Source organism: Saccoglossus kowalevskii, chromosome 7, assembly GCF_978046115.1.
Source record: "Saccoglossus kowalevskii chromosome 7, keSacKowa6.1, whole genome shotgun sequence".
In the NCBI taxonomy this organism is placed as follows: Eukaryota; Metazoa; Hemichordata; class Enteropneusta; family Harrimaniidae; genus Saccoglossus; species Saccoglossus kowalevskii.
The window spans coordinates 22,022,423-22,049,369 of record NC_140647.1 but is presented as its reverse complement, the minus strand read 5'-3'; the positions used below and the strand labels follow the sequence as shown (position 1 = coordinate 22,049,369).

The window sequence follows — 26,947 nt, the reverse complement described above, 5'->3', positions numbered from 1 at the left end:
CCATTAAACCACTGGCATATACTTCTCTTTCTTGGGTCTATAATAAAATAAACCTTGACCAATAGAAAGGGCCTGGATTTCACTAGAAAACCTGCACACTTTTAATGGCGCAGTGGCACCCTTCTAACCCGGGTTTAGGCCGGGGGGTTTAGGCCCCTACCCCGTGCAAGGTGTAGTCGTATCTACTTTGTAAATACCATTGGAAGGACTATGAATGTGTACGTTTAACCTTGAAAGGCAAACCTGACCTGGATTCTGCTGTTAGGATGTACAGTATATGCAAATTCGAGACGTCACGTTATGGACGCATTTTTCAGAAGTATAGCGCCCTCAGTTAGCTGTGGTGATTTCAGAAGCTCCTGGACGCAAGGAGCAGCCACTGGCGGCGTTGTATACAATCGAAACTTATTTAGGCTGGCTACCACAGTAAAAAGAACATGTTAAATTTGGTGACCAGCTTAGTATGATAAAAAGTGTGTATAGTTTTCAAATGACCACAAAACAGAGTCAGAGGGTCAAGACCGAATATACGCAATTACAGGGATTCATAATAAATGCTTTCTATTAATAATTGCACTATAAAATAATATTCGTGAGATATGTCTAGGTCATAACCATATTGTGTACACAGGGTGCAGACCTTTTTTTCTATATTCCACAATATATGCATCATCATCACTATGGTCTCAAAACTCATTTGATGGCATTCAGCGTTGTGTTCATATTTAAAGCCCACACAAAAGCGGATGCTACTAGATATATACACCAGCTAACAAGCCACACCAACCAAGCAACTGCTCAGATTCCCAAGGATTTGTTCAAACTCCAAACATGTCGTACGCTGTAACATGCAATTACAATTCTGGTTGCCCCCCATAACTCTGGATATTTAAAGACACATGCAAACAAAATTACAACTTCAACCTCTTTCACTTGCATGAAACACTTAATTTTTTTTTGCTTCTTTTCAGTCAGTTTATTATTATTTACCAAAGTTTCCCATTGCAGATTAATGTCATTATCTCAATTTTGAAAGGCCACTTTATTCTTAGTCCTACATCATATAGGAACTGTGCTTCTCTGCGATGCTTGGCAGCAAGCATTTAGCCTTCTCATGAAGTTCTTTTGACTGAAGGTAGATGGTTTAACAAAGGTCACACTTATTTCTCAACAGTTGGTACCTCCTAAGATATTACTCTTCAGGCACCACTGTCTTGTGAACAAAACACTGAATAAAAAATGGACATTCTTTTTAAAATAAACAGACCAAAACTCTTTCTGCCTACAATATAATTGAATTTGTACTACTTCACCTCTCCCAACCCAACCAGTACTGACACGTGTGGCAAACTGAACAAATTAGTTGAATAAATCAATTTTGAAATAAGTTATTAACAGTTTCATGAAGACAAACTCATACTCTATCAAGAAACTATGAAACACAATGCTATAGACATAATATCACTGCCTCTTTACCAGACCTAAGTAAGCGTAAAGGGTCCCAAAGCTTAAATAAGAATCCAGTCATTCCTGAACATGACTCATTGCGACAACCACTAGGCATTAATGCTATTCACTAAAAATTCTAATTCTATTTTTTGGGGAGGGCACATTTAAATTACAGTAATCTGTAGTAATTCAGAACTATTTTTATTATTAATAATTCTAGGTACAATGCACACAATGCAATCTGTGCATACATTTCCTACCAGTGAGTTGTGCGATGTATATCTGGTGTTTGATGTATAGCCACAAATTCTGATTATTTGATACAAATAAACAAAACATGTCATTACACAATGGTAATAAATATGGGCATCTTCCTAAACGAGAACATACTTCAACTCTCATAACCTTGCCTATCGTAATATATAATTATGAAAAATATTTCATTTGTAAAAAGAACGAATTTATTGAACAAGTTCAATGAATTAAGGGTAATATGAAAGGAAACTGGACAATCAAACATCAATCTCAGACTGGTTTTAAACAAATTAAAGCAATGCAATAAATAAATTAGTTGCATGTTTCAAAGCTTTCATGTCAAGATAAAGTTAGAAATTTAGTACAAGTTTGATCAGAAACATATTTTCAACAGTGTTCAAGGTGAATTGTTTCAAAATAAGACTTTGTGAAATTGTGTCACAAAACACAATCTCAAATCAAATATTTTTTGAAGTGTGAATTATAAACTTTCACAACAAAGTGATATCAGAAACAGCGTCTAAACAAGCATGGGAATGAAAAGCAAACTTGTTTATGTGCAAGTTGTAATAACACTTATGTTTCAATCCAAGCTTTTCAAAAAATCCATACTCTGCTCCATGGTTTATTCCTGAAAGGCTGACATTAAAGCTAACATTGTTGCCAGTCAGATTGATTTCAAATTAAATTCCCAGCATGATTAGGAACAACGCTACTAACAAATGACCAAATCTATTTTAAAGAAAAATGGTACAGAACCCTGCTTTTTCAATTCATATTTGCAATAAGGGCATGGTTACCTCTTCCCTCCTTATCACAGCACATTTTTTTTTATTGCAAAACTCACTGACAGTGAAAATATTTAGTTATATATCTAATTTAGAAAAAAAGCTGGGTATATTAAAAACATATAAACTAAAACATTACAGTGTTTATTGAAAAGGGGAAGGGTTCTTCAACAGTCAACTGAATTTACATTTGGACTCTTGAAAAAAACTAAATCACAACATACATATTATATAAATCTTAGTACAAAACACAAAATGATTCAAAAATCAAGAAAAAACTCACATGTGGCTCCCATGTTTCAATAAAAAAAATAATAAATATTTAAAATACATCTTTTTTCTTTAAAATTATTTCATTAATAACACGAATGATGAACCGTGTGCGACTTCAATGACGCTTAATTCTATTTTATCCATATTTAATTTGGAAACAAAGTGATAATCAGCTTGTGTATTTTTTTTTATCGTCAATTACATAACACTACAGATATTTAAAATGAGTTTTAGCCAAATATCCCTCTTTTTGTCAAACCTTAACAAGTATTTTTCGAACAAAAGAATCAATTATTGTTGGCATTACGTCATTAATTAGCATGCTATATACTCAGTTTTCATGTAATCTACCACTACCTTTAGCCTTATATATATATAAATTGATCCAGTTTTTCTTTCATGAGCCAATATTTATCTTGTGATTAAGACAATGTGTCTATTGGCGCATGGACTGACTGAGACAGACAGACGTACATACATACATATGCAGGACTATGGGAGCCAACAAGAAGGAAATAAGTATACACAAGAATGACAATATTCACAAATAAACACTTGACACTCGAGAATAGTTTTCATACCATTTAAAGTTGTGATAATATTAACCATTAAGTGCACGCATACCGTCCTTTGTAATGTCTATGTAATCAAGTCTTTCAAGAGTGTAATAAAAATATATAAAGGCGGCCAATATACGCAGATGGTGACAATCGGTGTAAGGTTATTCAGATTTGTGACAGTAGAGATCTTTCAAAGCTTTCAATTCCTCGATAAGTGCTTTGTTCTGGTTCTCTAATACTGCTACACGGTTTTCAAGACATTTCACATATTCTTTTTTCTTTCCTCTACATTCTTTGGCAGCAATCCTGAAAACAAACCAAGTGAAAGTTAGTTTTAGCATGCCCGTAGTATCATTATTTGAATAAAACATTTGGAGTAGGAACGAATTTCAAAATACTACCCCTCCAATTGAATTATTTGAAGAGTGTGCAACTTGTCGCCTGGTGACAGATTGAAACGATTAATGCCATCTCTACGTTTTAGAAACTCCTTCAATACTCTGCACATCAGTGGGAACGTCATATGTATATCATCACAGATCAATATTTAGGTGTTGTTAGATACGTTTTAGTCAGTGGTCTTTTGTTTTCTGAATTATAAGGGTGGAACAAGCCATATTCCAGCGCAAACACGAATGTGTAGACAGGCCCAGTCATGGCAATTTTATTGTTTTATATAATCCATTTTAGTATCGAGTATTGATTTCCACAACTGATCTGTTCTGCCGCATACACTACACTTGTTACAACGTTTTTTGATAAATATGCTAATGAGTAGTATGAATTGTAAGCTGCCAACCAATAAGAAAGGCAGCTTTTGATCTGAACTGTTCTACGCACGTTTAGAGAATCATTTGCACAAGCACGTCTACTTTCCTCATCACTGCATATCATGGATAAGTAATAACAATGAGTATCAGAATAGACCAGTCATGATAATTTCACATCAAACCAATATTAAAAACAAGCAGCCTGTCGGCTGAGATAGCTGCGCTGTTAGCAATGCACATGGCAATTAAAGAACAGAAGATATCATTAGAAAATGAACAAATCTGAGAGAGGTCCACATGTAGTACCTATATGTATAATATATCAAAGTAATTGGACTTGCGGTTTTCAACAAGAAGTCGAAAATATCACTTTTTACCAAAAATGACAAAAATATTCACCAAAATTAGAGAATTAAAGATATCATTACAAAATGAACAAATCTGAGAGAGGTCCACATGTAGTACCTATATATGTAATATCAAAGCAATTGGACTTGCGGTTTTTAACAACAAGTTAAAAATATCACTTTTTACCAAAAATGACAAAAATATTCACCAAAATTAGAGAATTGAAGATATCATCATGAAATGAACAAATCTGAGAGAGGTCTACCCAAGGTACATATACACCAAGTATCAAAGCAATCAGGCTTGTAGTTTTCAAGAAGAAGTCGAAAAAGTAAAACATTGACACGAACGACAATGGACAATCACTCATATGATAAGCTCCGCTCGACAAAGTCGACAGCGGAGCTAAAAATTATAAAATTGCCATGGCTGAGCCAGCCTAACTAATGTGTACAAGGCAGATATGTCTGGTGCTTTTACAGATGAAGAATGGACAGCTACCAATCACCATAGGCACAATAATAAGGCACGACTATTATCCAATCTCTAACACAAGGCAAGCAAGTCTTAGACAACAGCTAAAAAGTCGTACCTGTTTTTCATCAACCGTAATTCTCGCTTCCTTGTGGCTTCTTCTGCAAGTTGTTGCTGTGTTGGTACATTACCTTGTTGTGCTACAACAACACCCTGGGGTAGGGCACCAGACAGTTTAATAGGATATGACTGCAAGTCACCTAGAATAAATATAAATGTATTATAATTTAAATGCGAAAGATCAACTTTGATAACATTTTATGCTAATTAGATGCATGAATTTAAACCAAAAACACCTGAAGTTCATCACCAAACTATGTATAGATACACCAGTACATTTGTTATATAGGGAACACATACACTTATATAAATGACATGTGTGCCTATGGTCATGTTTTATTTTAATTTTTGATTTATAAATACCATAAAATACACAATTGAGACCTTGTCTTAATTTGAAAAGTGAGAGTTCAACTTCTTAGTTGAACATATCACCCTTTACTTTGCCAATATACAACTGACTTTCAGCAGACAAATTGTTAAAATCACAAAGATGAGTCTTATATTGAAGTTTTCCGTTAAAACTGAATCTAGAATGCTCAAAAATATGTAAACTAGATGTCACAGTGAGACTAATTGATGTATGCACTAATTGTTTAATAAAATAAATGAAACCACTAATACAATTCCTTTGATTTTCAGGTGGTTTATATTAACAAATATTTTCTAAATTCTGTTTTTTACGAATAGCGTAGTGTGAACGATCTAACAATGGGGGGGGGGGGGTGGCTTTATATATATGTGGCCTAAATTACATATTTTACAGTACTTCTATCAGAATGTAAATTGAGAACAGACTTCTCAAGGTAGAGTGAACCAAGTGAGTATTAGTCACCAAATCGAGGAGAATAACGCACCGGAGAGGAGCACTTGTAGCCAAGGTGTTTATTGCTCAACTGCTCAGCCTGGAACTGAGTCTAAATACTCACGAGATGTTCAATGATAATGTATCAATATCATTATGCAAATAACTAAACTAAACGTCATAGCCTCAAATCAATTAGTTGTTTGCAATCAAGTAGAAATACTTACTGGCATTGACTGGAACAAAGTACTGTTGTCCATCTTGTGACTGAGCCAGCTGTACTACAGCACCTTGTGCCCCAGCGTTGGACATTGTTATTGTATGTAAACCTCCTTGTTGTTGCAGACCTTCACTAACAAGTTGAAGTGTCTGTGTGCTTTGTTGACCAGCTGTGGAAAATAATAAAAAGCACTTGTACAGATTAAACTGCAGTATCCAAATTTGGGTAAAAATGCTGATAGAAATATAAATAAATAATTCTAAATATTTAAAAACAAAATGATGAGCATCTATCCCACACAATCTCAAATGTATGTACCAAGATTGAACAAAATCTGTTCATACACTATCAAGATGCAGTTAGGGTTGAAATAATCCGTTTTTGGACTGCATCTGAATAAATAAAATTGTTGGGTTGAGTGTGCTTCTATTAGATATACAGTGACCCCTCGCTAAGTCGCGCCTCGCTAAGTCGCGGGTACTTGGATGGCTCCCAAAATTTCTATTGTGTTTTGACAGCAGTTCTGAATTACAAAGACTAATGTTTCGTGGCATAGTGTTTTTAACAAGCTGTTAAAGAGACAATTTAACACCTACTGTCCGTCAATTGCTGAGATGCAATGGGCGACAGTGACCTTACTCAAGGTGTCAACAGGGGTGTTGAGTAGTGGCCGTACGTGCTTCTCGGCCGGTCCCATTTTGAGTTGAATTCATTATTTGATCTCTATTTCTCAACTGAGCAGCATGTTTAAGCGAAAGCTATCCAGCCTGTTCGTACACCATAAACTCACTGCGATCGACCGTGTCAAGAAGAGGTGAAACCAAGTGAAGGGTTGCACTTGATCTAGCAGTAGGTGAGCCCACTATTCGTGGGTGGGTGAAAAATGAAAAGGGAATATGTTTTCAAAGTTGATCAAGAAGCGAGACTGAACAGAAAAACGTGCGAAATTGTCCGACAATGATGACATCGATAAAGCTGTTTACGTTTCTTTAAGAACGGTCTGCCGGAACTACACTCTCTGGTCCCATCACCCAATGCAAGTCACACAACTCAGATACGACGACTTTTAATTTGAGGCCAGTTTAGGGTGGTTCTTGTGAAGGCAAAGAAGATACGCTATCCACGAAGTCTCTGCAGACATTATCTATGAAGGTGGTTATTCCGACGAACAAGTTTATAATTGCGATGAAACTGGTTTATTTTGGAAGCTGTTATTGTCGAAGTCGCAACCAACAGCAAACGACCCACATAATATCGGACACAAACAAAATACCGGTAAACAACGCATCACTGCAACGTTTACAGCAAACATAATCATGATCAATTCTCATTAGAATACTGCCAGACACATATGATTCATCATACAATTTGTAAATATGTGTCTAATTTTTCAATTAACTAAACCAAGGGTTTATATGTGCTTTTTGAATGTTTTCAATGCATGATCCCCCCTCTTTCACAAGGTCCCTCGGTAAGTCGCGGCTCTCGATAAGTTTTGGTTTTTGCTTGGATCTCGACACCCGCGACTTAGCGAGGGACCACTGTATTATGGGAATGCAAACAAATACGGATGATGTACTAGTGTTTCATTATTATTTCAGTTTACCAGAGGGTGTCGCAGTGCTGTCATTCTGACAAAAATATTGTGTGTGAATGCATCTATACAATAACTCACCATTCACTGTATGGTAGTTCTGCATACTATGCCCCTGGGAATTGGCAAGTGATGTGATGGAATTGACCGTTTCATTTTCATTTTCCTCCTCTATTTTCGCTACACCAGGCGCACCCGACGATAAGTCATTCAATATTTTCCGGTAGGACGGCCTCCTCGAAAGAATATCGTGTCTTTTTCGACATTCCATCTCATTTTCCATTCCATTATTACCTTCAGATTCGGGAACCGTTGTGATCTGTGGATGTGCAAGATTAAGATATCAGTAAGGTACACTAGAAGACAATGTAAGCTCATTTAGTTTTAAAGCTGATTACCACTTAGTTACGAGTGCAATCTCTTCAACAGTAACCAACAGCGATGCAGGAGTAATTAATCAGTAGTTTATCTACGCATAAATAAACATATCCAGACGTGTATCAAAGCCTCATGTCAAGTACATCATAAGCAGGTCTCCAGAAACATACAATTAAAGTCAATTAGAGGAGTTCTCACGTTCACAGCTGTTTTTGGTTCTGTTTCTCAAATATTCAATTTTTGCACATACAAATGTTGCATAGACATACAAATTCAGGCATAGTAATCTTGGTCAAGGTACACTAATATGAGAATTACAGTTTCAGAGCACGAGTGGTGTTGATGAATCAAATAAAAGTAAAATTTATTTTTACTACAAATTTGTAATGCATATTATATTTAGGTCCCAAGACCATATACAGCCAAAACACATGGCTTAGGTCAGGGTGAACCAAATTGAGAAAATGGAAAAGACTCTTTACAGATAAATGGCACTGTTGTGACAATTTTGCAAAAAAATTTACACAGACACCACATGCATTATATATATGATAGTTGGAAGAGGCAGAACAGAACGACAATACACTCGCCTTATACATCAAATAATTTTTAATAAATAGCAAAAAAAAATCAATTTCAATTCAAAGGCATAACTGCAGTTATTAGCAACACTAAACCAGGAGTGGATTTATCACCAAACAAGTGCCCGTTGTCATAATAACTGGGTGAAGGTGTGTGATTGCATGTCAGAAAACAATTATAAAACTTAAAATATCTTGGGTGCAAAACCAGTAGTAGACGATGGTTCAGTCAAGCACTTTCAGTTTAACTTCAAAAACACACTTTGACTTCAAACAATCACAACACAAAATGTTACCAACCATGGTTTCTGAGTGCCGACACACCTTCACACACCTTTTAGCATAGCGGCATTTACATTCCTTTAATTATTATCATATTTATCCCTGTGCAAGTGTGAAATAAAAAAGCATACTTAATGCGTTCCAATGTTGCTCGCTAATGTCCCCAGAGATGATGACAAATAGGGCATTCTTTTTAAAACTCTTTCCTGTAATAATTTCACAGAAATCAGACAAATGTACAATTCCACATCATCTCCAAATGCATCAACTTCAATAGAAAACTGGTACTACAGGTAAGTCAATATAGCTATAATTATATATACAAATGGTGCCTTCATAAAAAGTTTTCCCTTATCACAACTGCATTATGTCGCACTTGATGACTTAAGTTTAGTCTCTGGCATGATAATTAAACCTCCATTTTAAGCACATATGGCGAGTAGTTCAGGGACATACAGTCAAACCTGTGTTAACGGCCACCTGGATATAGCGGCCACCTATTTGTAATAAAGTGTTTGGATACTGTGTACAGTAGTGTAATAGTGTGTCAAATGGGGTTGCGAGATCCGTTTTAATACATTCAGTGCCTAATTAATATTCATGAATAAATTAGTGAACCTGTATAGAAAGGCCACCTGTCTATAAAGGCCAAAATTTCAAAGTCCCTTGGGTGGCCGCTATAGACAGGTTTGACTGTACATACACTTCATTTACAAGTATACTACCCAGTTCACAGGTGATAAAAGTAAGTTAGGTTTAGTGATTACTTCTTTCCTTTCTTTAACATAGAAATACTATCTCAGTTTAATAAAGCATGTTTTACTGTATACATCAAGAAAACAGATTATTAAATGTCACTGAAACTTGGATGATGTTCACAGCATTACTTGTCTTAACCTTTGCCATTTCATTTCTTCATTCTATAATATGTTACCATAATACGTTAATAGTTACCATCCGCATATATAATCCACCATCTTAACAAAAACGCTATGACCTGATATTATGGCATGGAAGCAATAAGCTAATACAGACTAGTATTTCATTTTACTAATCTGTTGGCTTAGCCTTGGTTATATACTTTACATGGTGCACTGAAAACATCATATATTTAAATAACATACTCCTGTACACACTTGTATAGTTACCATGACAATCTATAAGTACATGTAACAAACTTCTATACAAAGAGGCAATTTATAATAACCAATCTTACTTTGATTGGAGGCACTATTAACACGACTGTACAAAAATAGACTTGATAGCAATTAAATATTATGATTAAAAAAACAAACATTAAAAATGATCCTGACTTCAGTTCATGAAATATTTTATGACAAAAAGTAGCAAACAAAAACAAAGTACAGATTTATACAAAACTATTTTGATTGATACATAAAGTTCATTTCTGTACTTAAAAACGGTAGCATAATTTTGAGTGAAAAATATCATTTTTACAGTTAGACTGTGCTGATGTAGAGCTATTTTTTACTCAAGCATTGGTAGATTAGGCAAGCAACATTCACTACGATTGGTTTATATGTAGCATACTAAAATAACTAAATGAAGCCGAACAATTCTTACACCATACAGCCTGATTGGCACAAGACCTGTAGTTTTCAATGGACGGGTTAATCCATTTCTTCTCAATTTCATACATACTAAAAGAAGTGATTCCTCAACTATAAATTTCTCTTTATATAACAAATCAAGCAATACTGTACAACTCTAAAACAGACTTTAAAAAATATATATATCTTTTTTTTTTTTCTCAATGAAATTCATGTGTGAAGAAACATACACGTATGCCAGTGACGATTTCTTTGATTGAAGCACTACACTCCAAAGATGGGCCACAGTATTGGCTTGCTCCACAGACACAGACTATCCCAGTTGTATGTTCACAATTGGCCGAGACTTGTTAAAAGCCTTTAATATCGGATTCCTCCTTCAATATAACCAACATGAATTGAGAACTACTAGATTGTAATCACAGCAACAGATTTTAGTCTTCCTTCCTAATCAGATTTGTGACAGTAGAGATCTTTCAAAGCTTTCAATTCCTCGATAAGTGCTTTGTTCTGGTTCTCTAATACTGCTACACGGTTTTCAAGACATTTCACATATTCTTTTTTTTTCCGCCTACATTCCCTTGCAGCCTCCCTGAAAACAAATAGAGCAACAAACCACAAATGTAAACAACCTCACAAATTATCTGCAGCAACCCTAGGACACTATACAAGTTGAATTAACTGCTCAATGTGGCCAATATCATTGACTTGAGGTACACACACCTATCTCCAGAAACAATTATTGAAATCATTCCACAAATATTTCTAGGGGAATGTATCAAATGTAGCCTTATTCGTAAGTTACCACCTAAATTCAATACTGCAATAAGTGAGTGTGCAATGTGTAACAATGTCCTAGTTTTACATTACAACTTGTCACTGTGTTTGTACATGTCCCATGATAACTATTTGCAAGAGCTGAATGCCATCAGTCAAGACGTGTGGCAGATTGGCTCTGATAAAGCTTGATTCTTTAACACCGTCTTTCCATGCATATCAGTTTCAGAATGGAGAAATTTCGGCATATTTTTAACACTCTACCAGTTGGCATGACTCAAGTTTACAGTTGACAACTACACAGAGACGTACTAAGTCGAAACAACCACATACCTATTTTTCATCAGCCTGAGTTCCCTTTTTCGAGACGCTTCTTCTGCAAGTTGTTGCTGTGTTTGCATGTTGTTTGGTTGCGCTATTACTCCTTGAGGCAAAACACTAGACGTCCTTATTTGGTAAGCCTGTATATCACCTAAAAAATATAAAAACAGTTAATTAACAGTTAACACCTGACTGATAGTGAAAAACAAATATAAGAAATCTGCTTCAACAAATCATTATGCCGAATGAAACGTGCAACTTGTAATGACAGGAAAGAAGAAAAAAAAACATACCACTGGCAGTGGGAACAAAAAACTGCTGACTTCCGTCTTGAGATTGACTGTACTGTACTATAGTGCTTTGAGCAGCTGCCCCTGCATTAGTCATGGTCAAAGTTTGTAAACCACTTTGCTGAAGTCCTTCACTGACTATCTGTAATGTTTGACCACCTAGAATGGAACAGTGGAAGATTTACAAATGTATATACACCTGAAATTGCATTTATTATTTGCTAGAAAGTAAAATGTGACTTATTTTGCACGTTGCCACACACGTGTCCATTTATGCAAGTGTATACGTGACTAATAGAGTTACTATGGTATTATAATGAAAGCTGAGTGGTTTGCAGTTGATAGGTATATCAATTTCTTTGTTGTCTACTGTCACTGAACTGAATCTTATCTTACACAAAAAGGTTCACAATCTGGCTTCATGCCATCATCACCATCATGATAGGTTTTGATCTAGAAACTGCAATCTGAGCACCTTTTTTGTTTCCCTAGCAACGATTGTACGATTTGTTCACAAGCAAGTGCACTTATCGGTCATATTTTTGGTAGTCACAAATATAATGGAGCAATGACAGCTTGGAGATTACACTGTCATGGAAGAGCTATTTAAATGTTAAATAGAATGTTAAAACTTGAGAAAGCATATATGTGTATCAATGAACTTGCTGCATGATATTCATGCATCTGCTAATGTGCACTAAGAAAAAGTAAAAAAGAAAGCTTGAGGAGAAAAAAAAAGGCATTTTCCAGTTTCAGGGCGATATTTTAGTGCTTTATGGCACTAAATAGCATATTTGCTCTTAGAAGCACATGTGCTTACATAGATGACAGGTGTGTCTAATGATCAAACACTCAATACATACAAAATTGGTATGTAGTATTTCAATTCAATTCAATTATTATACACAGATTTAGGTCTGTATATTGTTTTAGGGCGCACATGTAAAAGTTTCATTTTAATGTGATGATTAATCCTAACGAAATTAGTCGAAAGCTGAAAAGTTAATTATTATGCAAATTAGGTAATTATTATGGATGTACATAAATTAGATTGTCACATTGTGTTAAGAGTACATACATACTAAGATTCATTTAAATAAGATAAGTACTGTCACAGACCATCTAAGTACAAAAAATTATGAATTACTATGCAAATTAGGTAATTAATATGATCTGATTCAAACCAGAAACTGAGGTCTGTGCATTGTCTGAGCATCTATGTACCAAGTTTCATTGAAATGGATAATTGGTACTTAAAATTCACTAATTATGCAAAGTAGGTAATTAATATGCAGGGTGTTTTCCTTTAACTGATCAAATCTATGCATTAGTCCAGAGCATGCATGTTTCATCAAATTCCAATAAGTGGCTCTTCAGATATCAGTGGAACAGTCATGGGACAGCTAAAAAAATCAGCTAATTATCATCCAAATTAGGTAATTAATATGCATGAATTTCAACCAAAACCTAATCAAATATGTGCAATAGCCCAGAGCATCTATGCGCTAAGTTTCATTAAAAACCAGCATGCGGTTCTTAAGATATCACTGGAACAGACACACACACACACACACACAGAGACAGACAGACAGACAGACAGACAGACAGACAGACAGACAGACTAACTGCAAAAACTCCCATTATGTGCTTCGCACATGGGAGTCAAAAAGAGAAAATACTAGGTATCCAATAAACAACTGGTTCTAAATCTGCTGCAATATTATTCAGTTGAATTCACAGTGATAATGACAAACTGAAAAAGGTATTTTGCTCACCATGTGGTGTGGTTTGGTAAGTCTGAATAGTTGTAGCATTTGTTGTGATGTTATTAGCTGCTTCATTGTCTTCTTGACTTGACGTCTCCTCATCTATTTTTGGCACAGCGGGAACATCAGAAGACAAGTCATTGAGTATTTTTCGGTAAGACGGCCTTCTTGACAAAATATCTCGCCGTTTCCTACTGTCTAACTCATTTTCTACTCCTGTCACTCCATCTTCCGAATCTTGGACTGATGTCACCTGTTGACCAAACATTACACTGGTGTTGGCAGATAAGAGAATGCAGATTTATGCAGAGAAAAAAATTAAAATTTAAATTACTCAAAGCTACACATATGTTGCAGGTATGCAAGTTTTTGTGTGTGACTAATCTTATAAGCATGTATTCAAACTAAATGCACAGTAAAATCAATTTCATCTTTCATACATACATACATACAGACTTTATAGACATACATACAGGTACTATGTATCACATTTAAAATATATGAAATTTGAAAAAAGCAAGCGTGAAGAAAAAAAGAAATGACAAAAATTTGAAGTTTTGATTACCTCTTTGTGAAGCCGATTCGCCTGCACGCCCGTAAAATCCACAGTTCAGTCTCGCAATACATCTGGGCCCTGTATTACGGTAGGCCAATACTCGCTGACCATGCGACTTGTTCATTTTTGCTCTTTCAAGTTTGCCGACATACATTAATCAATGTATGCTTTTGTAATTTCATCAAGGGGAAATCATCTTGGCCAATTCCCTGATGAGCAAATAGGATTTGAATACATCGCAACAAACACCATTTTATACTTACATGAACTTGTACAGTTTGTAACGGAGCAGTCTGTATAACTGAGGGTTGATTACTAGGTTGTATTACTGATTGAACTTGAACTGGCTGATTTGGAATAGCAGTCACGACCATAGTAGCTGCCTGTGATGTTGTCTGAGAAGTAAACAAAATAAAAATTGATTATTATATATAGTAATGGAGCGACCAATCTCATGGTCAAAATAGTTGCACCGTCTTTGTAGAGAGACATTCTCAAAACAAATGTTAAAAACAAACATAATGTTCTGTGCGATGAAATATTAGCAATTTATTACAGGTATTGTTAACAAAAGTATGACAATAATACAATTTTTTCTTTAAAATGACAAATATATACAATACTAAAAATGGAGAATTGAAGATATCGTCACAAAATGAATAATCATACATAGATCCACACACGACCATGCATGCCAAGTATCAAGCAACTGAGCTGATAGTTTTTAAAAGAAAATGAAAATAACATTTTTTACTGAAAAATATTTGCTAAAAATATTGAATTTTAGATATCACAAAATTGTGTTGGTAGCATTCAAGAAGAAGATGCAGTCTTGAAATGTCTTTGATGATATGGGAGCTAAAATTATAAGTCTGTAGGCGGTGTCTGTCAATCAATCTTTCCCTTCAGCATTATAGTCAATTTGCATACCTATATACTATATTAGGCTAGCAACAGCTATTATTCAGACATTTTCTAAAAGTTACTAAGCTACTATAACAACCTATACATAAACAGAAAGCTTAGATATAGGAAAATACAGTAGTTCATACATCGTACGAATGTTTGTCTAAGGGATTACCTGACAGACAATATCACTATTGTATTTTTATACTATTCCTACTATTGAAAACACTGATTTCAACACTTCCAGTCATGTGAATGACCTGTGAAATGCATAGTACATTAATAACACTGTAGGTAGCACGTCTAAGACAGATAAAAAACAAACACAAAACTAAGACTTGATCATCTAGTCTACAGCATCATGAAGGTCAGTGCAATCAATAGGTTTATTGCTAAAATGCAAAAAAAAAAAGACAGACACTTCTGAATAACTGATAAGACAACTGTTGAATAAATGTAAAAAAAAAAGGAACTTGGATAACATGGGGACACACTACGTCAATGGCTAGTATTTGAGGCAGGACTCATTAAAGTCAATGATGAAGATAAGAAGATAATTGAACATTAATAAATCTCTCATTATTTTTTAATTAATTGTGAATGAAACACACCATACACTGTGGTGGTAATGCTATGCTGTTCATATCATAAGAATACTGCATTGCCTGCTGAAAGCCTCCTAAGGATAGACAAATTGAACATGGGGAGGGGGGCAAATACACATGCTGATTATCGACAAAGTTTTGGTGCTAAATAAGCACAGTTGGTAGGCAGATCCTTGTTTTTTTGCAACCACATAAGTACCAACTAAGGTGCCTAATTAAAGTAATTAAGGGCAGGTAGTTTTCAAAAAGTCAAAAATCATGAATGAATATCTAGTCACAAAATGAACAAATCCACCCAAGGTAACGAATTATACAGAATGAAAGCAATCAGGCAGGTAGTTTTCAACAAGACAAATATAATGGACAATCAGAAACGATCATCTTTGATAACATTGGAGTTAACTATCATATTATAACAATTCCCCAAAATAATTCTCTATAATTATTATACATGTATTTGATTCATGATTATTTTGTTTCATTAGTATCACCATAGAAACAAATATACACTCATCTTGCCCTTACCACTTGTGATTGGTCAGTTTCAACCGATCCGCCCGTCTCATCCACCATACTCTCCATAGTATGTTAATGAGGCTGGAGATGAACCCTATAAAGAAAATATAAATTATTGAAGTATTAGCACAAATACTATACATGTAATCATATAGAATAAGACATCAGCTGGCAGAAGATCACGCTTCTCCTGTAATTTATATTATTAGGATAGCAATTTACAGTTTGATTTTAGATACTGACGTTACACCAATTGTCATGGACCTCAATAACAACTGTCATATCATGTTTGACTCCTGTATGGCATTTTTTTAAGCTTTGTGTGTGCGGAACACACAAGGGAGATAATGAGTTTGGGGTGTTCGTGTGTAAGCAAAATCTCAAAATGGATTTTGATCAAATTTGTTTTGGGGGCTATGTCCTTGCATATTAGGTAGCTAATATTAATTATCTCATTTCAGCCTATGTAAGCAAAATCTCAAAAACGTCAGAATTTTGCAATTTTGCTGAACATCTGATCTTAACCTTTAATGACATTGCTTTTCACCGACTGTTGGGAATTTTCATTTCCTAGATATGTTTTCATAAAACAACAACGACTGCATATTTTGTATAGTTTAACTTTGATTTGTATATAAAGTTTATTGCCTATGGTTAGATTGAATTTCATATCACAGTTACATGTCAATGAGTGATGACATGTTTGTGTAATGACAAGTTTTTGCAAGACCAGAGTGAATTAAAAAAAGCTACAGAGCAGCTTTGTCTTGAAGTTCGAAGCCTAACAGTAGAGCATCAAAAAATGAAATGCTTGCTATTTTCTTGTTCAAAATCAACAAGTCATTGTCAATGACACGTCCCCGTTCCGTTCATATTTGAGTGACATATACATTCAAAGCAGATCATGACCGAAATGCACCTGCATATGTACAACACATTGTGCTAAATGTGAACAAAATCCATCCATGCATGACTGAGATCCGGTTCTGGAATTGTGAAAATACGTGATTTTGATGCATTTTCGGCCTTAAAATGGCCATCATTCCGCTATTGTTAAGCAGATCATGAAACAAATGCACATATCTATTTGTGACATGATGTACCATGTGTGTGTGAAGTTTGAACTTGATCAATCCAGACATGTCTTGGATACGGATCCAGAACTGAATTCTTTAACAAAATGGCTGCCAGTCGGCCATTTCGAACTTGATCCGAAAAAAAAAAAAAAGACGTGCATCAAGGTCCTATTATGTTTAATGTATGTACCAAATTTGAACAAAATCCATCCATGCATAACTGAGATACGGGTCCGGAATGGTGAAAATGTGCGATTTCAATGCATTTTCGGCCTTAAAGCGGCCCCCATTTGGCTATCGTTAATGAGATCATGAAACAAATGCACATACATATTTGTGACATGATGTACCTTGTGTGTGTGAAGTTTGAACTTGATCAATCCAGACATGTCTCGGATACGGATCCAGAACTGAATTCTTTAAAACAAAATGGCCGCCAGTCGGCTATTTCGAACTTGATCCGGAAAAAAAAATGACGTGCATCAAGGTCCTATTATGTTTAATGTATGTACCAAATTTGAATGAAATCCGTCCATGCATAACTGAGATCTGGGTCCGGAATGGTGAAAATGTGCGATTTCAATGCATTTTCGGCCTTAAAGCGGCCCCCATTTGGCTATCGTTAATGAGATCATGAAACAAATGCACATACATATTTGTGACATGATGTACCTTGTGTGTGTGAAGTTTGAACTTGATCAATCCAGACATGTCTCGGATACGGATCCAGAACTGAATTCTTTAAAACAAAATGGCCGCCAGTCGGCTATTTCGAACTTGATCCGGAAAAAAAAATGACGTGCATCAAGGTCCTATTATGTTTAATGTATGTACCAAATTTGAATGAAATCCGTCCATGCATAACTGAGATCTGGGTCCGGAATGGTGAAAATGTGCGATTTCAATGCATTTTCGGCCTTAAAGCGGCCCCCATTTGGCTATCGTTAATGAGATCATGAAACAAATGCACATACATATTTGTGACATGATGTACCTTGTGTGTGTGAAGTTTGAACTTGATCAATCCAGACATGTCTCGGATACGGATCCAGAACTGAATTCTTTAAAACAAAATGGCCGCCAGTCGGCTATTTCGAACTTGATCCGGAAAAAAAAATGACGTGCATCAAGGTCCTATTATGTTTAATGTATGTACCAAATTTGAATGAAATCCGTCCATGCATAACTGAGATCTGGGTCTGGAATGGTGAAAATGTGCGATTTCAATGCATTTTCGGCATTAAAGCGGCCGCCATTTGGCTATCGTTAATGAGATCATGAAACAAATGCACATACATATTTGTGACATTATGTACCTTGTGTGTGTGAAGTTTGAACTCGATCAATCCAAGCAATGTCTCAGATATGGATCCAGAACTGAATTCTTTAAAACAAAATGGCCGCCAGTCGGCCATTTCGAACCCGATCCCCCCCAAAAAATGACGTGCATCAAGGTCCTATTATGTTTAATGTATGTACCAAATTTGAACAAAATCCGTCCATGCATAACTGAGATCCGGGTCCGGAATGGTGAAAATGTGCGATTTTGATGCATTTTCGGCCTTAAAATGGCTGCTATTCGGCTATCGTTAATCGGATCATGACAAAAATGCATGTGCATATGTCCCATATAATGTGTGATGTATGAGTGAAGTTTGAACTTAATCGGTCCATGCATGTTCGAGATACAGGTGATCACGGACGGACGGACGCACGCACACAGGGCAAAACATAAGTCCCCGTTTTCGGACTGCGTCTGAACGGGGACTAATTATTGGTGATTGATTATTATGGTTTACGTGTTTCAGAACAAAATTAGTATTTTAATGAAAAAAAATGGTTTTCAACTCAGCCTATGTCAATGTCCTTTTAGTGTACTAGTACCTCAAAATTAGCGTCTTATTTGCATACAAAAATAACCCTACAGATCAGTGTTCATAGCCACTAATGCAAAAAAAGGTGGATTCTTATTCAGTTTTCTCGTCAATTGACTAAATTGACCCACATGTACTTCTTAATCTAGCAAGATAGTACCACAATGAACACAGATTTTCAAGATTGTCGGTATAGGGTCAAGTCAGATGCGACATCAGTCAATTCTAGTGTAGCTGGTCGATAAGATCAGCAGTCTTACGGAAAAGTTAAAATGATTCAAAATAAAATATTTTAATATTACAGGCATTGTATTATACCGTAAAAGTCCTAATATAAACAATGTATCAATTTAAAAATTGGGGTCAAAAGCTCAAGTTCGGGGTCTGGTTTATATTACGTACATATTGCAATCACTAAATAGATGTAGTCAGTTTTCCCACAACACATGCACGAAACAAACAATACACATAAAATCTTTTAAATAGGCATCACAAAAGAGTGAAAGGCCTTAAAGCGAACCTCAATGCGGCCTTAATTTATAGTTGTGTATATTCTAAACTGAATTCAAAATAATATTGCAGTGGTTTAATTTTGCATTAATTATAACTGTAGCTTGGATAGGCATTTCAAATGTATAAACTCAACTTTTATATGCACAATGTGCTTTTTAGAACTTGGGTTAGAACATTATGCATTTGAACCACAGTATTCTGACAGCGGGAGCCCAATTGCGTTAAAGTACCGCACTTCCCCGATCGTAAGCCCCTCCTGAGTATAAAGCCCATCCCTCTATTTTTAGGCATTTATCTAGTTGAGGGCATTCACAATTATAAGCCCAGAGTGTTTTTACTGGCTGTCAATGATATTCTTCAAAATATGCATGTAAAAAGTGTTTTTATTTCATAATAAATGTTATTGGTACAGTAGTTTGGTTCGCATCTTTTCTATTCTGTCATTTACTCAGGATGAACCCCGATTTTGCAAGACTGAAATAATCCATATTTCTTTGAGTAGTAGCTTTCGAAAAGCCAAAATTGTGATCGTAAAGTCATGTACTTGGTTTTGGACATGCTTTTACTTAATTGTTTACTTTGATACTAACAGGAAAGGGGTGTGGACAATGTGACCTGTTTGCGACTGTGAAAGGCGTTTAAATACTCCACACTCAGTTTACTAACGGTTACTAATAACCGTGGTTAACCTATCGTAAATTGCGAATCGCCAGTTTTTAGGGGAAAAAAATCACTTTTTTTTCGTCAAAATCAGTGCTACAGATCGCATTTTAAAATTGCGGTAATTCACCTCCGCATTGCGTTAACAAAAATCATCGTCAATAATCAGAAAATTAATTGTTAATGAAAGACATAACCTGTTAGGTCAAAGGAAGTTGTTTCATCCAAATTTGGATAATTTTACGTGATAATTTTTCGTTGTTGGCAAGACGGTTACAATGTTTAACCCAAAAAAAAATCATCTTTTCTGAGGTGGTCCTCGAGTATGATAGAATTTGATAGAATAATTCCCTCACTTTTCTGGATTTTACGTGTTTATGCCTCGGAAAGCACGGTAGACTGTGAACTTAGCGAAGATTCAGATCAGTCCAGTGTGAGTGACGAGAGTCTATCTGACATTAACGATGCCCCTTGTTTGGATGAAAGTTTTATTTCGGAAGTCTGTGAACAATCTGCTTGGTGTTCCCGTGACAATTGTCCCATTGATTTGCCAGTGCAGCCCCATGAATACATGGACAAAAATGTTTCCACGCGCCCCCTTACCCTTGGTAGCAGATCTGCTGGCAACCATAAAATTCAGATTGACCAGGGATCACATGTGGCCACAGTCTACAGTCTGTGACCAGTCTGATAGTAATTTTTGCCTCAAGGAGGCTATAGAATGCTCCATTTTAACTTAGAATTATCAAAAACTCCACACCCTGGTAGGGAGAACCCTATCTCCCCCGCTTGGTGGCGCCACTGAATTGCAGTGCTCCCTTATTGAGTTTTTTTTTTAGAAAAACCCCTGGTTTCGTCTTGCACAACTTTAAAATAGTAACATGTATTGATCGAAAGGTAATCCCACCTTTGTTAGCCATACAAAAACAGTGATAAGTCTACAAGAAGTTACCCAACTTGTAACTTCTCGTAGACTGTTTTTGTATGGCTAACAAAGGCAAGATTACATTTCAATCAATACATGTTATTGTTTTATTAAAGTTGTGCATGACTAGACTGACACTTGTAAACAATACAATAAGCAGACAGGATTCCAAGTGGGCGAAACGAAAGTGACGCGGCTGTGCGATGCAGGCCTGCAGTGCATGAAAGGCCCAAGGAGAACACTGTGTTTTAAGTGTCTCAACTCCTGCGTTTATAATCATATCACTGATGAGAGAATAGTACCCAAGCTTTAGATTAAAAATTGGTTACTGTGGAATACTTTATATTTTCATTTGAAATTAATTTTTGCTATTTTTGCTGAAGGAATGATTCAGTGAAAATAAAAAGAATATATCTTTTTTTCTATATTTTAGATTAAACTTGTGAAAATAAATTCCATACAAAACACCAAAAAAGTCTATTCATCGAAATTTAAATCTAAAATAAAGTATTTTACAGTATTATGGGATATGCCTGAGAATTTGTTGACTGTTCCCCTAATGTCACGAAATGAAGTAATCTAGTAGCATCCACCCCAGGCAGTGTATGTGTTTTAAGGTCACTATTTAAAAAAAAAAAAGATCTGACATTTGCCAGGTGTGAAGCTTTCTTTAGTATTCCAAATAAACACGACAGCACACTAGGCTTAAATTATCAGTACTGTAAAACAATTTATTTTATTACTATGTTTAGAGCATATTCACTGTATTTTAATTTCACCATTTTTTTAAAGAAACAATTGTTATTTGAGTTTTATTGTTATTTTACATGTTAATGTAGATTTATTTCAGTGGATTTTAGTGATCAGCGAAATTCAAACCCAGTGAATAATTAATGTATTTACGGTATACACACTAAAAGACTGCTTGAAATGATGAAAATTCAGTATCAATAAATCTATCAACACTTTTTAATTAGTATTGAAGTAAAAAAAGGTACCCGAGAATGTCAGAGAGATGACTTCATCTATTATTGACTATGGAGACCAGGAAGTTTATTGGTGTGCCAAAAACTCTATCACAGACACATTTTTATAACCAGCTGTTTATTTAGCTGACTATTAAGACAGAATACTTTCGAAATTTTAAAGTGCCTGTGAAATGGCTGCTATTTTCACGCCTAAAATTATTATCATTAGCTTCTCATTTGTATACAGAAATTCCCCTTGTGACGTCAGAAGGGGAAGTCGCAGGGCAGCTTGCATTGCCGTTACGTGTAAATAAGGCAAATTTCTTGTGCAGTTTTCTCGTCTTTGACTATATTGTCACTTATGTACTTGTTCGTCGAGAAAGAATGGACCATAATGAACACATAGTATCAATTTTTGTTGCATGGGGTTGAGTTAGATGCGAAATATGTCCGTTCTGGTGTAGCTGGTCACCGTGATCGTCACCGACACCGGCGCACGTTTGTGCACTGTTGCTGGACAAAATAGAATTTGATGTCGGAATTATCTCGTTATTTAGCAGGTTACAAAATGTACTAGGCACGTCACTACACTGTTTTATTTCATCGATCGTCCGAGTAAAACTTTCAAAATTAAAATAAAAGAGAACATATTTTGACATTCTAAACATTAGACTATAGTGATCACTATAAAATAATTAAAAAAACGACAAATCACAATTACTAAATAAATTGACATTTTGTTGAAATAGGTGAACGCGTCGGATCACGGCAAGTGCGTTAAAAGCGGCGTTTAATTGGATAACAAAAATAATCAAGATCGACACACATACAGATAAATTCAGAGTGGATTCGAGTTAGCTTGATCCATGGCGTGTTTGTCATGATTATAACATCGTATTAAAACTTTATTTGGTGGAAACACATTGACCAAGCCCGGATTCTTATTTCATAAATTATTATGCAGATCAAGCTGCAAGCATGGAGGTAAAAAAAAACAAAGGTGTAAATTCAACATTCAACACCAATCACCAAACAATTCAGAAACTTTTAGCCTTCGAAAATGAAAACAGTTAGCAGTGTGTAAGGGCTGTGTAATTTCCTGGTTGTCCGATGCTTCGTTTTCGTGTCACTGTCAAAATTATTGCTACCTTTTACTTAACAGGGACTAAATGGTCTCTATAAAACGATAATCAGGATCGCAAAAAAAGTCAACTGATTTGAAACACTTGCCGGACGTCTCTCTCTCTTCTAAAATCCGCCTCGGTGATCATGGGCTGGTCCGGAATCTATTTCTTTCAAAAGTGTTGCGCCAGGTTTACGTTGTCGGTGTTTCTCTTTAAACCTAGTCGTTTTTTTTTATGGACGAGGACAGTTGAATGAATCTAAGGTTAAGTGATGTCGCACCTTCGGATTGATTAGAAATGTGTGAATACATACACTAGGCTATACGTTTCACTGCAACTGCCCACAACACAACATCTAAAAACTCTCTCTCAAAAAAAAAAGAAAAAAAAAATAGACAAAAAAAAAAGAAAAAACGCTGACCGAAAAATGTATATCGTTTAAAAGTATACTGAACGACCAGTGTTATTACGGCTCAGGTGTATGACTTCCTCTCACATTTTGTCATTTGGTGGCGCACTTTCGACGAGAGTCGGAAATTTGAAAACAGTCGACCGTTTCACGATAGGTGGGCGTGGCTACAACACGAGAAATATCCCAAATTTACTTGGATACGAGTAATCATTTTCAGCAAAAAAATCAATAACTACCCTTTTCAGTGGGACACAGATCTAAAATGGGAAACGTGAGGGTGGGCATTGCACAGGCACTTTAAGCAAGCACAATTAACCTGCGTTTTGAGAAGAAAAATAAATAACAGTCTCTGACTGAGATGCATAGTTCCTATTTTTTTTTAAGTTAACATGTAGTATGTGAAATACCAGCATATGCTTAAAGCTGTTAAGGAGACAGCAAAACAAAGGATGAGGGGGGGGGGTGAATTTACGCAACTTAAACCTTAATTTTAATAGTTATTTTCTAGTCCTGATTTTTTTCCTCAACACTATCAGAATGTATATGATTGTAACCAATTAATATTTAACAATATATTTTTGACAATTAGTATGCAAATGAAATGCAACTCCACCACCTCAGAAAATTCTCTAGGGATATGTACATATACACTAGTATCAAAACAATCACAAAAGCAGCTAACAAGAAGTCAAATAGCCTTTTTTACCTAAAACTACAAAAATTTTCAATAAAATTAAAGACTTCACAAAATCATCACGAAATATTCAAATCTAATAAAGGTCCACACAAGGTACATGTACAACAAGCATCGCACCAATTGTGGTTTTCAAGAATAAGTCCTTTAAAAGAAAAATCATCACAAACTGAGACAACAACAATCACAAACTAACAGCTCCGTCTGTCCTCTTCAATGACACACAAATGACAGAAGATTGTATGAAAAAATATGTAAGGTTGATATAACAAATTACTGCAGATGGCGACTTCTGATGCACACCATTTTGGCTAACAATAAGTCTCAAGATCTAACACATTTTTTTAAGCATCTGTCTACAGCAGAATGAGTTAAGCTGCAATGGGCTCTTGCATAAAATTCTAGCATGCAATAAAATTAAATTCTGCAGTAGTGATCTCTGAACCATCTTATCATGGCTTGACTGTATGATTGTATTTATATTGGATACAAGCAGACTAACAGGATATATATGTCTAATGTTGGTTTCATGTTCTCAACGTTTCAGTTTAGAGAAAGGCGTTGAGGGATTCTTCAAACCTTGATGGATTACTGACGTTGGTGGCATGCTTGAGGAAATTGAACCAGTCTCTGCCACATTTAACTTTTTTTTTCAATATGCTATGCAATTCATAGTTTAGCATTTCATTTATTTTATATAATAAAGTAAAAATAAAATAAAAATTCAGTAGCTGTAAAAATGAGCCATATAAACATTGCCCAACACAAAAGTAGGTTCGCTTTGAGTACAAAGATGTGAAGGTACCAGCACTGCCTGGGAACATTCAGCAAGAGAAATAGATGAGTACGATTATGATTTCTGCTGAAATCATAGACCTTAGAGTTTTCTAAGGTTTACGCTGAAATAAAGTGCATAAAACCAATTTACCTACGACAGAGACTGATTAGGTACACTCAGTCAACGCTCCAAGACTTGGAATTGAGAGAAAGGGTGTTTTAATAAAAACTTGCAAGCTCTTAGACTATTTTAATTCAATAGAGATTTTATATTTAAAAATTAAAGAGACATTATAAAATTAACTATTAACTTCTTTGTACTCAAAAGTAAAATGTCCTGTTCGTTATGCTCAACAGTATATCAAGTCAACAGCAGTAATTTAATAATTTGATTATTAAAGTTGTATTGCATAAGTATTTGAATGCTGCAAATGTCAAATTCACTGTAATCTTAATCTTTCTCAGATATTACAATTTGAGCATGCATAAAACACTTGATTTTTTTTCAAATAAAGAGAAGGTTTTAGTCTATCTTTTAAGAAGATGCACTGCAAGTGACCTTAAATTAAATGATGATCAAGGGAAATGAACCAGACTGACATTCAAGCTCCTGGCAAGGAAAATAATTCAAACTGATTTAATCTTATTTTCCATCTTACAGACAGTCTGACAGTTAAAAGAATGAAAGTGCAAGTGATAAATAGATCATTTACTCTTAAAAAGTGTCTGATCACAGACCAGAGAGCATAAAAGAAATGAAGAGAAATATTTTATTGCATAGCGACTTCTCAGACTACTTTGCAACCTACGGGAAAACGCATACAACTAGACAATCACATTTACCCTGTGCATACGGTAACTATTTTATCTCCAAAATCATCTATAAATTATCAATACAACTTTCAAGTTTAAGCCTTCGTTTCTGTGAGTCATTACAGGCATACCACTGACAACTGCCGACATAAACATTTCTATTAAATTTAATAACTGGCACTACTGTGTCAAATCATGGAAAATCTGTTCAAAATCAAAACAATAACAACATCATATAAATCGACACCGATTGGAAAGTGCTCATGAACTATTTATTTTCCATTTGATTTTAACTTAATTAGTGACTCACGAGTTGTCAGACCTGGTGCATAGTGCACTGATCCGGGCCATGACCGACAGATTTTTTTTTCAATTTTAGTTAACTCGCGATCGCTACTGTCTGCACTTCAAGCTTGAGGTGCCGTATGCAGACTGTAGAATATTTTTTACTTGGATGCACTCGATCGAATATTAACGATAACCCTATCGTCTGACAGACAGCGTAATGAAGCACATATGAAGCGACCGTGAATCAAAATGTCAAGCACACGAATAACGCAACGCATCTGATTTAGGTTTGGCGAATAAAATTCAGCTGGAAATTCGTGAAAAATGCAACCGGAACTGAGCTAAAACCTGCAAAACTCCTTCCAGATTTCCAGTGAATCGGTGGCCGGTCAGATCGATGTTGAAATATCATCGGCAGCTGTGTGGTACTATAAATTGGGCACCAGGACAGCCACGTGAAGGGAAGCATGCTTTTGTGTTGTGATTTCTCAGCTGAGTACTTACCAGTTACGTATTTTCTCGTCACAGCGATGAAGAAAGCCGAGTGGATCAACGTAGCGCCACGTCAGAAATACACGTACAGCGTCATCGATGGCAAACAACGAGACCTGACAACTC

General features: G+C 35.5%; 2 protein-coding genes across 3 annotated transcripts; both read right to left on the bottom strand.

Moving 5' to 3' along the window:
• Nucleotides 1-1,634: 1,634 nt before the first annotated feature.
• LOC100372540 (cyclic AMP-responsive element-binding protein 1-like) lies at nt 1,635-26,947 on the bottom strand. Its single transcript, XM_085501302.1, has 7 exons — nt 26,834-26,947; nt 16,215-16,299; nt 14,442-14,573; nt 7,738-7,975; nt 6,070-6,231; nt 5,036-5,177; nt 1,635-3,631 (listed from the first exon to the last, which is right to left on the bottom strand). Exons 2-7 carry the CDS (start codon nt 16,269-16,271, stop codon nt 3,487-3,489), a joined length of 876 nt encoding a protein of 291 aa, XP_085357428.1. The 5' UTR covers nt 16,272-16,299; nt 26,834-26,947; the 3' UTR covers nt 1,635-3,486.
• LOC102804530 (cAMP-responsive element modulator-like) lies at nt 8,626-14,323 on the bottom strand. Of its 2 annotated transcripts, XM_085501303.1 has the most exons (5): nt 14,188-14,323; nt 13,632-13,875; nt 11,860-12,015; nt 11,579-11,717; nt 8,626-11,060 (listed from the first exon to the last, which is right to left on the bottom strand). In XM_085501303.1, the coding sequence occupies exons 3-5, from the start codon at nt 11,951-11,953 to the stop codon at nt 10,916-10,918; spliced, it is 378 nt and encodes a 125-aa protein (XP_085357429.1). In that variant the 5' UTR covers nt 11,954-12,015; nt 13,632-13,875; nt 14,188-14,323; the 3' UTR covers nt 8,626-10,915. The 2 variants fall into 2 exon arrangements, with proteins under 2 accessions (XP_085357429.1, XP_006822107.2); XM_006822044.3 differs by lacking the exon at nt 14,188-14,323 and having other exon boundaries at nt 13,632-13,894.

Bases quoted from the DNA above. Each gene is read 5' to 3' on its own strand.
- LOC100372540 (XM_085501302.1), bottom strand. From the start codon at position 16,271: ATGGAGAGTATGGTGGATGAGACGGGCGGATCGGTTGAAACTGACCAA. The intron at 6,232-7,737 runs GTGAGTTATTGT...TATTTTCCACAG, and splicing joins GAACTACCATACAGTGAATG to CTGGTCAACAAAGCACACAG. The intron at 3,632-5,035 runs GTACGACTTTTT...GTTTGTTTTCAG, and splicing joins TTACGGTTGATGAAAAACAG to GATTGCTGCCAAAGAATGTA.
- LOC102804530 (XM_006822044.3), bottom strand. From the start codon at position 13,890: ATGTTTGGTCAACAGGTGACATCAGTCCAAGATTCGGAAGATGGAGTG. The intron at 12,016-13,631 runs GTGAGCAAAATA...GTTCCATTCTAG, and splicing joins TTACCAAACCACACCACATG to GTGGTCAAACATTACAGATA. The intron at 11,061-11,578 runs GTATGTGGTTGT...ATTTGTTTTCAG, and splicing joins CTCAGGCTGATGAAAAATAG to GGAGGCTGCAAGGGAATGTA.